Consider the following 14,331-nt stretch of genomic DNA (forward strand, 5'->3'; position numbering starts at 1 on the left):
TTCTCCATCCAGTAGCAGAGCTTCTCAGTACATAATTCAGCCTTGTCACTTCCTTTCATAAAGCCTTCAGTGATTTCTCTATTGCATTTATAAAATCCTAACTCCTACGCCCTACATCATCTGACTCCTGCTTGTCTTGCCAGCCTAATATTTTGCCACTCTTCTCCCACATGACTGTAGACACTCCAGCCTCCTCTCCTGTCTTTGATGGCAGCATGCACTTCCTCAGGGCCTTTGGATAGTCCAGAGTGCTCTTCCCGTCCCTCATCCCTACTCTGTATGGCTCACTTCTTTTGCACTTAAGGGCTCAGCTTAAATGTTACCTCACCTCCCACCACCTCATCTAAATAGGCTACATGTATTTGGTAACTCAGTGCCTCGTTTATTTTCCTCAAAGTAATCATCACAACTCATAATTATTTTATTTGCCTCCTTACTTATTTTTGTTGTTGCTTTTATTTTCAGTTTGTCTTCCCTGTTAAAATATATACTTCAGCAAAACAGGGCCTGGTCCCATTTTTTCACCACTGTAGCCCTAGTGCCCAGCCAAGTACCTGGTATGTTATGGGTGCTCAATGAACATTTATTGACTAAATGAGCAAGTAAATGGATCAGTTACTAGTAATGAGTCTCTCCTTGTCCCTTGCCTCCTGAGCCTTAGTTGCTGATAAAGTCATAAGTTGAGTCAGCAGTCAACTGCCTTTTATTTTTTTATCCCCCTTTCATGCCCTGGCATGAAACAGTGAGCCTGGTTCCCTACAAGCTGAGACATACCACATTTAATCCTGCAGGAGTTGAATTCTAGGATGTCTTTGACTGTTTCTGCAGTCAAGTCAGTTAGCCCACAGCATCAACTCCACTAACTACTCTGTGTTTCTGTTTCTGGTCCACTGAGATTTTTGTCTTGTATTTGTAGCTGGCCATATCTTTTTCTTTATCTCCTTTTATATATCATCTTCCAATGCCAAATGTTTGGAGTCAATTGGTAATTAGTCATAAATTGGCCTGTTTCATATCACCCTGGAAAAATGAATCCAATTTTTAATGTTGCTTTTGAGCTGTTGTTGGGATGTTCAGGGGGATACCCCTGGTGGGATCTAGAGATGGGCTTCAGTACACAAATGGGAGGTCACCACTGGTCACTGTCTGTCCTGGATTTTCTGGAATATTTCTTCTAGTATTTTCAACTGTCTACTGAGCATTAACACATGACGTCAATATTTTATTTTATTGGGTTTATTTCCTCTATGAAGATATTCAATTTACTAATACTACTTTACTAAGAATACCTGCTCATTGATATTTATGTAATAATTGCTATGGGCCAGGTGCTGTGCTAAGCTTTTTATATGCATTACCTTGTGTAATCACAACACTTATAAGAGGAGTACTATGATCATTACTGCTTAGAGAGGTCACAGGATATGAACATTATTCACTGTACTGCAGTGCTTCACTAAAGATGATTTTAAATAGCTTATTCCATTTAATTTGTCAGATGTCTATCAAGTATTTGTTCCCTGCTAGGATATCAAATGACACCAAATTTGCATTTAATCAAATAAATCAGGTAAACAAAACATTGAAGACGCATTCATAATTTTGTGGCAAGTCCAGACTTTTAAGTCCTCTAGGCATTTTAAAAATAAGAAGTGTCTGTAATCTGTAGCCATTTGGGAGAGGAGATAGGAAGAGATGGGAGGACTGGGGAACATAGGGTAATGCATATACATCCTGGGAACAGGGGTGGTTTGGGGGACAAGAATAAAGAGTGTATTTTCTCTTCTGTGTTCCCTTCCCTGTCCTTACCATGGCTTGATGAAGTGAAAGGGGATATAGGAGGGGAGAATATATTTATTTGCCTGGAAAACATTTCTGGAGCACTGACGGTGGGCCAGGCACTGTGCTATGCATTAAGGATAAAGACAGTTCATGGTGGCATAAGACCAGGAGGTAAATCCTAAGCACCAATTGTGGGGAGAAGAATACAACTGATGGAGGAATACTCCACCTGTGGCTTTGGGTATGTGAGAGATTGCCTGTAGTGATCCAGAAAACAAAAAAACAAAATAAAAAAAGCCAGCTGTATCTCCATGGTTTCTCAATAGCATTAAAGTGCAGAACCCATATTTGCAGAACAATTTTTGACTATAAACCTAAGGCCATGAGAAGCTACATGTTTAATAATAATGGAATCCAATACAAATTCATAATTAGAAACTGTCAGACTTTCAGTCTTCCTGAACTGAAGACTCAACAAAACAAATTACCAGATAATACAGTAAGGAGTAAAAAGATATACATATCGCCTTGGACATTGACAAAGAATAAATGCCATGGTCTTTGTAACTCTTCAAATTCTCAATTCTGTAACATAATTTTATGTGAATATTTTATTAAGGTCTGTCTTTCCCACGGTAAATACCATAAAGGTAGGGACCTTTCCTTTCACCAATTTGAACTAAGCACCTCAACACTATTCCAGACACCTAACAGACACATGATATATGAATGAATGGAATAAATGCATTTTCACCCAATAAAGTGTAACTGAAAAACTTCCAAGTGCTCTCAGACCTTAATGATTCCATTAGCATTGGGCAAAAGTCAGATAAAACTTAAATTACACCACTAAAGTCAACATTGTATCAGTGTAACTACCATTAAACTTCCCAACTTAAAAGGCCACAACGCTGCAACATATTCTTACCATTTCCATCCTGAATCTTACTCAATATTTTTTTAAAATACAGATCTAACACCATGACAATGAAATAAAAGCCTTGCCTCTCAGTGTTCCATATAGTAAAGTCTAACGTCTCAGCCTAGAGTTGAAGGCCGTTTTCTGTCCCCTATAATGCATCTTTTTAACCTCATCTCTCACATTTTTACCCACAACCCATATTCTATAGTTCAGCTTTGCCTGTCCTTATCGCCGTTGTGTGTGCCCTTAAATACCTTTCTTCATGTTGTTTGCTTGATTTATGATGGCGGATCCCTTCCTTTCTCTGCCTGATAAATTCCTGTTCATGATTTTAGCCTAATTCAAATGTACTTGCCCCTAAGTCATATTCTTTCAATGTTCCATACCCAGTCAGAAATTATTTTTTCTATTCTTTACTCCCTGAATATTCTGGCAGGGCCTCTATTACAGCATTAATCATCTGATATTATAGCTAGTTTTATATATCCTGTTCTCCTCCTAGATCTACCATATAAACATATTGCCCAGGCCTCGCGGTGGCTCAAGCCTGTAATCCCAGCACTTTGGGAGGCCGAGACGGGTGGATCACGAGGTCAGGAGATCGAGACCATCCTGGCGAACACCGTGAAACCCCATCTCTACTAAAAAATACAAAAAACTAGCCGGGCGAGGTGGCGGGCGCCTGTAGTCCCAGCTACTCGGGAGGCTGAGGCAGGAGAATGGCGTAAACCTGGGAGGCGGAGCTTGCAGTGAGCTGAGATCCGGCCACTGCACTCCAGCCCGGGCTACAGAGCGAGACTCCGCCTCAAAAAAAAAAAAAAACATATTGCCCAGGCCTTTAAATCACTTCTACAGACTGAGTATCCCTTATCCAAAACCCCTGGGATCAGAGTATTTTGGATTTCAGATTTTTCTGGATTTTGGAATATTTGCATTAAACTTAACAGATCCCTAATCTGAAAATCTGAAATATGAAATGCTGCAATGAGCATTTCCTTTTAGCATCATGTCTGTGCTCAAAAAGTAAATATCTCTTGCTTTTTTATTCCACAGTTACCTAATTTTCCTTCCCAGAGGTTCACCCTTCTATATCAGTTATCTGTTGCCATAATAATGTGGTATAATAAATAGCCACAAAACATGAGTGGCATATAGTGATAAACTTATGTATAGCACGTGAGTATATGGGGCATAGCTTACCTAGGGTGGGCAGGCCCTATTTATACATCTGCATTCAGCAGCTCTGCAGACCTCAGGCTAGGCCTGCTCACATGTCTGGCAGTTAGCTGGCTGTCAACTAATCTAGGATGGTCTCATCTACTCCACTGGGGTGATCTGGCTCTGTCCTACATGTCTCTTATCATCTGAAAAAATATCCTTCTTCTGGCAATTTCAGAGGGCAAGAGTAAGCAAACCCAGTTACACAAGTACTGTTCAAACCTCTGCATGCATCACATTTGCTAATATCATTGGCAAAATCAAGTCATATTGTTGAATTCAGTGTCACAATGGAAGGGCACTGCAAAATATTAATACATGGCTACAGGGAAGGGGGAAGAATTGAGGCCATTAACGTACTCTGGAATAACCTTTTCCCAGTTGCTAAACATATGTAAGTCAGTAACCATATATACATTGTATTAACATAAATGACAGAATACCATTCATATTTCCATATTTTCCTTTTTTCCCACTACTTTATGATTTATTTCCATTAATATATAATGCTCTATCATCAGGTGTCTTCTAAGGAAGATTAAATCAGAAAATTTTAAATCACAGTTATCCTTTCACCTAAAGCCAGAGTAAGCCTTCTAAATTAACCCCAGGAATGGCTTCAACAGAGGAACAGTACGATCTTAAGATTGTGAAAGTGGAGGAAGAACCTATCTGGGATCAAGAAGCCCACCTTCAAGTGAACAACTTTTCTGGCCAAGAAGCCTCCCGACAACTTTTTAGGCAGTTTTGTTACCAAGAGACTCCTGGTCCCCGAGAAGCTCTGAGCCGGCTCCGAGAACTTTGTCGTCAGTGGCTAAAGCCAGAAATCCACACCAAAGAGCAAATCTTGGAGCTGCTGGTGCTGGAGCAGTTCCTGACTATCCTGCCTGAGGAGCTCCAGGCCTGGGTGCGGGAGCATCATCCAGAGAGTGGGGAGGAGGCTGTGGCTGTAGTCGAAGATCTGGAACAAGAGCTTAGTGAGCCAGGGAACCAGGTGAGAGGACAAAGATGGACTTCTAGACATTAAATACTAAATGAAAGGTGGGGTTTGGTGACACAGGTTGGTTGACTATAGCTATATGTATTAGTTCTCTGTTGTGTAACAAATTACCCCTAAACCTTAATGGCCAAGACTATAGTCATCTGAAGACAAGATTCAGGTAGGTGGATCCACTTCCGAGATGGTTCACTGGTACAGTTGTTGGTAGGGGGCCTCAGCTACTCACCGGCTATTGGCAGGAGGTCTTAGTTCTTTACCATGTTGGTATTCTTCATGGGGCTGCTTGAGTGCCCTCACAACATGTCAGCTGGCTTCCTCCAGAGGGAAGAAGGAGAGAAAGAGAAAGGAAAAAGCCACAGTGCTTTTTATGACTCAGAAGTGATATACCATCTCTTCTGCCTCACTTTCTATTCAGTAGAGTTGAGCTATCAAGTATAGCCCACATTCAGGGGGCTGGAGGTGGGCAGTTTGATTCTACCTGGTGGATTTATTTTAAACCACCATACTAAATTGGGCCACTCTTCCCTGTTTTGCTTTTGGGTATGGAATTAAACTCTGGTCCTTCCACTGTGACATCTCTCTAGAAAATGTTTCATATAGTTCCATGTGATATCTTTCATTTCATATTAGCTTGGACTCCTATAATCCCCCTCTTATGAACCAAATGTGCCTACCTGCCTTCAGGCTCTAGACCATGAACATGGACATTCTGAAGTGCTCTCGGAGGAGGTGGAACATCTGAAGGTCAAGCAGGAACCAACAGACATCCAGCTTCAGCCTATGGTGACACAGCTCAAATATGAATCTTTTCGCCTCCACCAATTTCGAGAACAAGGTAAGGATTTTGACAGGTCCTTTCAGGAGATCTCTGGCGGGTCTATATAGGGCAATAGTTAAGACTGTGGACTCGGGGGCTAAATTGCCTGGGTTGGAATTTAAATGCTGCATTTAATAACTCTGTGACAATGGACAAGTCAGGTAACCTCCTGGTGTCTTCAGTTTATGCATATTTTAAGTGGAGATAATCATAGCACGTCAGTCACAGAGTCATTTGAGATTTAATAAATTAACATACGTAAAACACTTAGAACAGTGCCTGCCTTGTAATGAATATAATATAGTACCTGCTTATGTGCATCCTCTCTGGGAGCCTCTGGGTGCTCCCTCCAGCCATTTCAGCAGTGCTGATGACCTTACTCTACTAGCTTAAACATCCCTGTTTAACCCAATCCCCTCCTTAACTGGCAGTTCTTCATTCCTAGAACATGTCTGTTTGATATGGATCTTTCTATTTCCATCCTATGATTGTGTTCTTTCATAAAGGAAAGAGATTACATTGTTTGGTCCACTTATTATTCCAGATGGTGAAAGTATACCTGAGAACCAGGAGTTGGTATCAAAGCAAGAAATCTTAAAAGAAACGGAACATTTGCGGGATAGCAGACTCCAAAGAGACGTATCTTTGGATTCTAAGTACAGAGAAACTTGTAAACAAGACAGCAGGGCAGAAAAGCAGCAGGGACATTCCACTGCAGAGAGACGCCACAGGTGCAATGAATGTGGGAAAAGCTTCACTAAGAGTTCAGTACTCATTGAGCACCAGAGAATCCACACTGGGGAGAAGCCATATGAATGTGAAGAATGTGGGAAGGCCTTCAGCCGGAGGTCAAGCCTGAATGAACATCGGCGGAGCCACACTGGAGAGAAACCCTATCAGTGTAAGGAGTGTGGGAAAGCCTTCAGTGCCAGCAATGGCCTCACTAGACACAGAAGAATCCACACAGGGGAAAAACCATATGAATGCAAAGTGTGTGGAAAGGCTTTCCTTCTCAGCTCATGCCTTGTTCAGCATCAGAGGATACACACTGGAGAGAAGCGCTATCAGTGTCGTGAGTGTGGCAAAGCCTTCATTCAGAATGCAGGGCTTTTCCAGCATCTCCGAGTCCACACTGGTGAGAAACCCTATCAGTGCAGTCAGTGCAGTAAACTCTTTAGTAAGCGGACCCTTCTTAAGAAACATCAGAAAATCCACACTGGAGAGAGAACATGAGTGTGATGAGTTTGGAAAAGCCTTCAGTCATCATTGCAACCTTATTAGGCATTTTAGAATCTGTACTGTTCCAGCAGAACTAGACTAATTCTGTGGACCCTCAGACCCCTAAATGGGGCCATCTTGGAAAGTAAGATTTTCAAGTGGCTTATTCTGTTCATATAAAACTTATTTTGCATTGCAGTGAACCACTTGTCTACAAACCAGGTGTTGGTGCCTCCTGTGTGGATGACTGTGATTGTAGGGGGTTGCTGGGTGGCCTTCTTATTTCCTATCCTTTGGTCCATTTCTAATGATTTCCTTTAAAGGGACCGAATCTTATCTGGAAATAAATTGTTATGGAGGGGCTGTTTTTGAGCAATACTGAGCATTGAATAATTCTAAAAGACCAGTATCTATGTATACTTTTTTAAAAAAGATTGGCTAAGATCAAAGGATATTCAGAGGTGCATCTTTTTCTGTAAGAGTGACGTTTTAAACAAACATAAGGTTTTTGGGAATAAGAATTGTCCACATTCCCACAGGAAATCATTGCTATGGTCTCCCCTAGGAATGTGATAGATAGCTTCTATAAGCAGCATTATCCATGGTATAAAACCTGTAGTTTTAATGGTTTAGAAATCTATGTCTCGGCCAGGTGATTACAGGCGGTGGCTCACGCCTGTAATCCCACCACTTTGGGAGGCCAAGGCCGGCGGATCACGAGGTCAGGAGATCGAGACCATCCTGGCTAACATGGTGAAACCACGTCTGTACTAAACACACACACACACACACACACACACACACACACACACACACACACACACACACAATTAGCCAGGCGTGGTGGCGGGTGCCTGTAATCCCAGCTACTCCAGAGGCTGAGGCAGGAGAATGGCGTGAACCCGGGAGGCGGAGCTTGCAGTGAACCAAGATCGCGCCACTGCACTCCAGCGTGGGCGACAGAGCGAGACTCCATCTCAAAAAAAAATAGAAATCTATGTCTCATTTCATATCTAACTCATGTTTTTGATATGAATCATCCATATATATATGTTGATATCATGTTAATGAGTTTGATATGAATCATCAACGTAGTACGTAGCATATACATATCAACATAACTGTTGATGATTCATATCAAATTCTCAATGCTGGTCATTACTGTATTTAAGTTTTCCATTTTTGTTACAAATAATAAGATGATACTTTAAAATCTCTATTCTTCACAAGGTACCTCTTTAATTCATAGCCTTTTATGTCCGCATTATTCTTTTTTGGGGGTTGGTCAGCAACTTTGAGTGCCATTGCAGGCAGCATCATTGAAGTAGTTTTATAAAGAAAAGAAGTCTGATATCTTGGGCAGCTTGCTGCTTACTAGGGAGACCAGCATGCTCAGACATTTATTGTTAGGGTTAAATGTATGCTCTGGCACCAAGTTCAAATCCTTCCTCCCCATTTGTGAGCTGTGGGACTTTAGGCAACTTATCTAAATGCTCCTATGCTATAGTCTCCCCATCTGTAAAACAGAGGATGACATCAGTACCTTCCTCATAGGGTACATAAGATTAAATAAATACAAACTTGTACTTAAAATGTAGCTCTCAATAAATGTATATTATGATTTACATAAGAAACAATACCATTTAACAAATATAGGTAGAATTTTAAGTATCATGTTAAAATTAGGATATGAAATGCCTCTGCTGACATTGTTACTCTTTTCTCCATAGTCAAAACCTAAATCAGAATATTTCAAAAGAGAGGAAATAAAAGTTGAGCTTAAAACTGTTCTGCCCTAAACCTTTGTCTTTGAAGTTTATTTTTAAAGTGTTAAAGAATACATATATATGTGTATTTTTTTTCCTCATGGTTTAGGAACCATAAACGATTCTTTAAAAGTCACTTACTGTTTTATTTGTCAATAGAACAATTAGCAATTAGCTGAATTCAGATTTTCTGGAATAGTGTTTATGAAATTGTATAATACCTACAAATCACTTGGGATCTTGTTAAAATGCAGATTCCTAATTCAAAAGGTCAGAAGGGGGCCCAGGAACCTACCTTTTAAATGAGCAATGCACTCCTAGGTGCCTCAGATGCTGCTGGTTCATGGAGTGCACTTTGAGTATCAAGGTCCCAGACTACCCTGAGGATTAGTATGGTCCTTTTAATATGCTAGAGGCATCAAGCAAATAATAGCTTCTTTTCCATCCTTCCACTTGCAACGTCTACATCAGTAGGTAGTCCCTAAACCTGTGCTCCCCTCACTGACCTACTGCCTGTCCCACCCTAAGAGGACTGAGATGCCTGTGAAGTGCAATGGGCAAGTGAGTTGAGATGAGTTTGTAGAGCAAGGCAGCGTCCTCTGCTCTGGAATAGGCAAATAGAGCTAAATGTTTATCCAGGCAATCTAAACAGGACCCATAAATGTTTACTTTAGGAAAAAGCTACTTCTACAGAGCTTCTGCTCCTCTTGCATGAGCTCGCAGGGCGAAAGGAAAGGGGCTGTTTGTTGCATGTTTACCAGCACCATGCAGACCTGCCAGTCCACACCCCCAGTCCTCTCTTGGGCTCTCTGAACTGCCTGGGCCAAAGCAACAAGGTCCCAGCTGAGGTTTCCTCATATATGGTGCTATGGCATGCCACACTTACCTTCAACACTGAAGCCTGGCGTGGTCCTTCTGTGACTCCAACCCCAGTGCTCAGACAGTCCCTTTCTCTCTCATCTACTCAGAAAAGCAAAGTAAAGCTCACAGAGGAAAAAGCCACAAAATGGAAGACAAAAGGGTGAAGGAGGAACATTTAGGGAATGAGGGACATCCCAAATGAGTAAGAGAAGAGGAGGGGAGAGATAGGGATGTAAAAAGGGCCCAAATGGGCATGCCTGTAGTAAAGAGAAAATTGAAGGGAGAATTTGGGAATGTTTGGGTTTTGTTTGTTTGTTTTTTCTTGTTGTTGTTGTTGTTTTCCAGATTCTCTTTCACTGATCTGGTCCAAAGTGTTGTAGTAGTTGATGCCACTACTTCCTGCATTTGGCCTCATTAACAGTAACAAGAAGGATTTTCAGTGCCCCTATAATTAGAGGAGCACCAAGAGACCTAAAGAAGGGAGGCTCAGACTGTGGATGGGGGCACTCTGTCAATCAGCAAACATCCATGGGGCACTTGTTAGGCCAGTGGGTACCACTGTAGGAACTTGGGATACATCAGCAGAGCCGACAAAGGTTCCTGCCCTCACAAAGTTTACATTCTAGCAGGAGAGAAAAATAATAGACAATAATCATAGTAACTATGTAGTATATTAGAAGGTGATAAAGTACTTTTGAAACAGAAGAAAGTGGAGCAGTGTAAGGAGTAAGATTTCATTATATGGTGCAGGCGGGGTCAGGGATGCTTCATTGAGGAGGAGACATTTAAACTAAGATGAAGAGGTGAAGTGGGGGTCAGCTCGATGCTATCTAGAAGAAGGATGTTCCAGGAAGAGCTGAGCTGGTGCAAAGGCTAAGGTATGGAATAAAAATAGTTTTCCCACTGAGGTTGTCAACAGATTCTCACAATCAACCTAGAAGAGGAAGGCACAGGTGTTTGCCATACGTGTTTATTGTGTAAACTGAGCACAGTGAAGTAAAAGTGATTGCTCAATGTCACATGCCTGTGAGGTGGCAAAGGTCTGCGTTGAAGACTGAATGATTCCCCATCTAGTGTTCTTTTGTTGGAATTTTGTTTTCCAATCTGGGTAATTATTATGCTTTTTTTCCTTTTGTAGAAGCCAAACGTGATGCCACATAAACAGGTATTGAGTAATTATTTTGAATGAGTAGCTGTGCCCTGAAAGCACTGGAGGGAGGGGGTGCGGGGGATAACCTGTTGGTATACAAGAGGAAGAAACGAATAGAATTCTGGTAGGTCAGGTGCGTTAATGCAGGTCAGGTGTGAGAGGCTGGACAGTGATTGGGAAAGTGCAGCGTCATGGGAAGGAAGGGCTGGGAAAGTGAAGACACAGTTAAGTTTGCTGCTTGGTAGCATAGCATAGCTGTAGTTTGTTACTATCTAGCTGTGTGACTGTGCACAAGTTACTTCACCTCTCTGTGCTCTTGTGGAAAGACATGAAGGTTAGGTGGGTGAGGAGAGAAATCTCAGGAGGTAAAGCAATACAGGTAAAGCATGTAAATCCATTTGTGGGGCAAGTGGTGTATGGGGTGGGGTGGGATCTGGAGTGGTTAGGAATTGGAAAAGAACGAAACAGAAGGTCCCAGGATGTTTGGGGAGTAAGGAAAAGAGTCTCCCACTTGCCTCTTTGCCCTAGATGGGCTCAAAGTGAGGAAGTTAATGACATGAAATATTCTCCAAGCCACCTAAGGAGGCAGCAGAAGGTGGGTCAGTGGTGCAGGACTTGCCCAGGTGTCAAGGTGCCCAAGGGCTTTGGAAGAGTCTCTGTTAAAGATTGGCTCAGCTCAGGGTGAGTCCGTGGTGAGTGGGGTTATGAGTCCTAGGGTGAGTGGGGTGATGCAGGGTGGGGATGCACATTGGGCTCCAGGCTAAAGCCCAGGAGTGACTGGAGGTGTATGGTGCAAGGGGTGCCAAGAACTGTGGTTGGATAAATGCCAGCATTTTAGGAATAAAAATATAATAATGATAATAGATACTTCTGAAATACTGTATGCCTGGCACTGTTCTAGTTGCTTGACATGTATTAATTCATTTAATCCCCAAACATGATCTAAATATGTAGTCAACTCCATTTTAAAGATGGGGAAACTGAGGCACAAGGAGGTTAAGTCACTCACCCAAGGTCACACAGCTTGTAGGCAGCCGAGGCATGAGGCACCCTGCTATATAGGTAATGTTTCTTGTAATATATTAAAAGTTTATTTTAATACATTAAAAGAAACTTTTTCTTACCATCTATGTGGTTACCAAGTTGTACAGTTCATGTAGAAAAAGGCAGGATAAATACTTGTTTCCCTTTACTTATGTGTTTTCAAAATACTTGGCTCTCTAGCATTCTCCAATGGTGACCAATTTTTTTTTTTTTTTTTTTAAGAATAATTACAGACTCAGGGATATAAACATACTTGAAGTGTTTCAACTCTTTGCTGTCATTATCATTACTGGGGCTCAAATTTTCCCATCTTCAAGTGGGAAGGTCTTCAACTTGGCACCTGAGTACTTCTGACTCAAGACCCTTGCTTTATGATATGACAAGATGTTTCAGTCTCATGCCATACATTTCTTGCCTCCGATCTGGATTCAGCCATTTCTCCCAGGAATCTTGATTTCTTTATGAGGATATGGAATTTCAAGATGACAAATTGAATGCTAGCAAAGGCTCCCTGCTTAGCTGGTTATTGTTTCCAAGCCTTTTCAATAGCAAGACCTAGGAGATATATATCTATGTATGCCTGTTTGTTTTTCTTTCTAATTCAGAGTTACAGAGTTTTTACTTCTCTTTACATTTGTATCTCCTCTTGTATTATTATCATCTATTGCTGTATAATGAATTAACTCAAAACTTAGTAGTTTAAAACAATGCACATGATCCTTTCCATGGGTCAGAAATCCAGGTATGGCTCAGCAGGGTCCTAAGCTTCAGAGGCTCTGAAGACTGAAATCAAGGTGTTGGCCAGAGTTGGCATCTCATCTGAAGGCTTAACTGGGGAGAGATCAGCTCTAAGTTCACATGATTGTTGTCAGAAATCAACAAACCCTTTGAGGGTTTGTGGACTGAGGGCCTCAGTTACATGCTGGCTGTTGGCAATAGGAAATCCTCAGTTCCTTGTCATATAGGCTTCTTTAACGTGACAACTTGATTAATCAAAATCCCCAAGGGAGAGCATCTGCTAGCAAGACAGAAGTCACTGTTTTCTTTGTAACCTAATCACAGAAATAACATCCTTTCAACATTTTGTTTTCTATTAATTAGAAGCAAGTTATTTAAAAGGAGGGTGTTGGGGGTGATGGAGGAGAGGCTGGTGGCTGCTGCTGCCATGGTTTTCTCCTGGTGCCCAGCAGAAATGGTGGCCGAGCAAGGTGTGGCAGGGCCGACCCAGGATCCCCCAGGACCCTCCTCTCTGTGCAATAAGGGGGCCGCTCTTGCCAAGGCCAAGGGGAAGGGGTGAACGTGGCCCCCATGGGTCTGCAGCCCTGATAGGAATTTAAACTGTCTCTCCAATGTGTATGATAGAAAAAAGACAGACTACTAAGGGTCATCTGAAATTGTGATTGAGTCACTCATAATACCAGGACAAAGTTAGAGATCACTACTCAAGCATAAGCCCTGGTTTCCTCCTCCCTCCCTCCCTCCCTCCCTTCCTTTCCTTCCCTTCCTTCCCTTCCTTCCCTCCCTTCCTTCCTTCCTTTCCTTCCCTTCCTTCCCTCCCTCCCTCCCTTCCTTCCTTCCTTCCTTCCTTCTCCTTTCCTTTCCTCTCCTCTCCTCTCCTCTCCTCTCCTCTCCTCTCCTCTCCTCTCCTCTCCTCTCCCCTCCCCTCCCCTCCCCTCCCCTCCCCTCCCCTCCCCTCCCCTCCCCTCCCCTCCCCTCCCCTCCTTCCTTCCTTCCTTCCTTCCTTCCTTCCTTCCTTCCTTCCTTCCTTCCTTCCTTTCTTCTTTTCTTTTTTTTTTTGTCTTTTGAGGGAGTCTTGCTTTGTTGCCCAGGCCAGAGTGTGGTGCCGCGATCTCTGCTCACTGTAACCTCTGCCTCCCAGGTTCAAGCAATTCTCCTGCCTCAGCCTCCCGAGTAGCTGGGATTACAGGCATGTGCCACCACGCCTTGTTAATGTTTGTATTTTTAGTAGAGACAGGGTTTCGCCATGTTGGCCAGGCTGGTATTGAACTCCTGACCTCAGGTGATCCACCCACCTTGGCCTCCCAAAGTGCTGGGATTACTGGTGTGAACCACCGCGCCTGGCCCCCAGTTTTCATAAGACTGCTATGAAGATGTTTGATATAAAGGCTTGGGCTGAGTTGTGGAATGGGCTGCAAAGGACCCATATGGCTTCCTTACAACTGTTATTTTGGCCCTTACTCCACTGTTCCTAGCAAGTGTTATACTGTCTTGGAAATTGGCCAAGATGATTGAGGCCAGGGGGAAGGAGCAAAAGAAGAAACAAAACATCAAGAAAACATGCAAAAGCGAAACGACTGAAAAAGGATTGAAGGACTGAACAGGCTCTGCAACCAGAGGAAATCCTTTGGAAAATTATGCAGCTTTGGAAGGACCCACTAAGGTTTCTTCTTTGGATTTCTTGACGTTATTACTTAGTAAATGAAATTTGACCAAATGGAAGAATGAGGTCCATTCTGACCTCAATACTGTAGTAACTTTTAGGCTTGGGTGTAGGAGTTTATAGGTTTCTATTGACAGTTATTGTAAATTAGC

The 14,331-nt window shown here is 42.4% G+C and overlaps 1 protein-coding gene and 1 pseudogene across 5 annotated transcripts in view; both read left to right on the forward strand.

Annotated features, from left to right (window-relative positions):
- ZSCAN31 (zinc finger and SCAN domain containing 31) overlaps positions 1-8,757 on the forward strand; it is a 28,397-nt gene extending 19,640 nt beyond the window's left edge. For all 5 annotated transcript variants that reach the window (XM_078000748.1, XM_078000749.1, XM_028847753.2 and 2 more), the window contains 3 exons: positions 4,444-4,916; positions 5,607-5,757; positions 6,284-8,757. In XM_078000748.1, coding sequence (XP_077856874.1) covers positions 4,536-4,916; positions 5,607-5,757; positions 6,284-6,972 — 1,221 coding nt within the window. In that variant the 5' untranslated portion in view covers positions 4,444-4,535 and the 3' untranslated portion in view covers positions 6,973-8,757. The remainder of the gene's footprint in view (positions 1-4,443; positions 4,917-5,606; positions 5,758-6,283) is intronic.
- A 5,126-nt stretch (positions 8,758-13,883) lies between these two features.
- On the forward strand, positions 13,884-14,108 carry LOC144340540 (small integral membrane protein 15-like; annotated as a pseudogene).
- The last annotated feature ends 223 nt before the right edge of the window (positions 14,109-14,331 follow it).

The sequence above is a fragment of the Macaca mulatta genome, chromosome 4 (assembly GCF_049350105.2).
Source record: "Macaca mulatta isolate MMU2019108-1 chromosome 4, T2T-MMU8v2.0, whole genome shotgun sequence".
In the NCBI taxonomy this organism is placed as follows: domain Eukaryota; kingdom Metazoa; phylum Chordata; class Mammalia; order Primates; family Cercopithecidae; genus Macaca; species Macaca mulatta.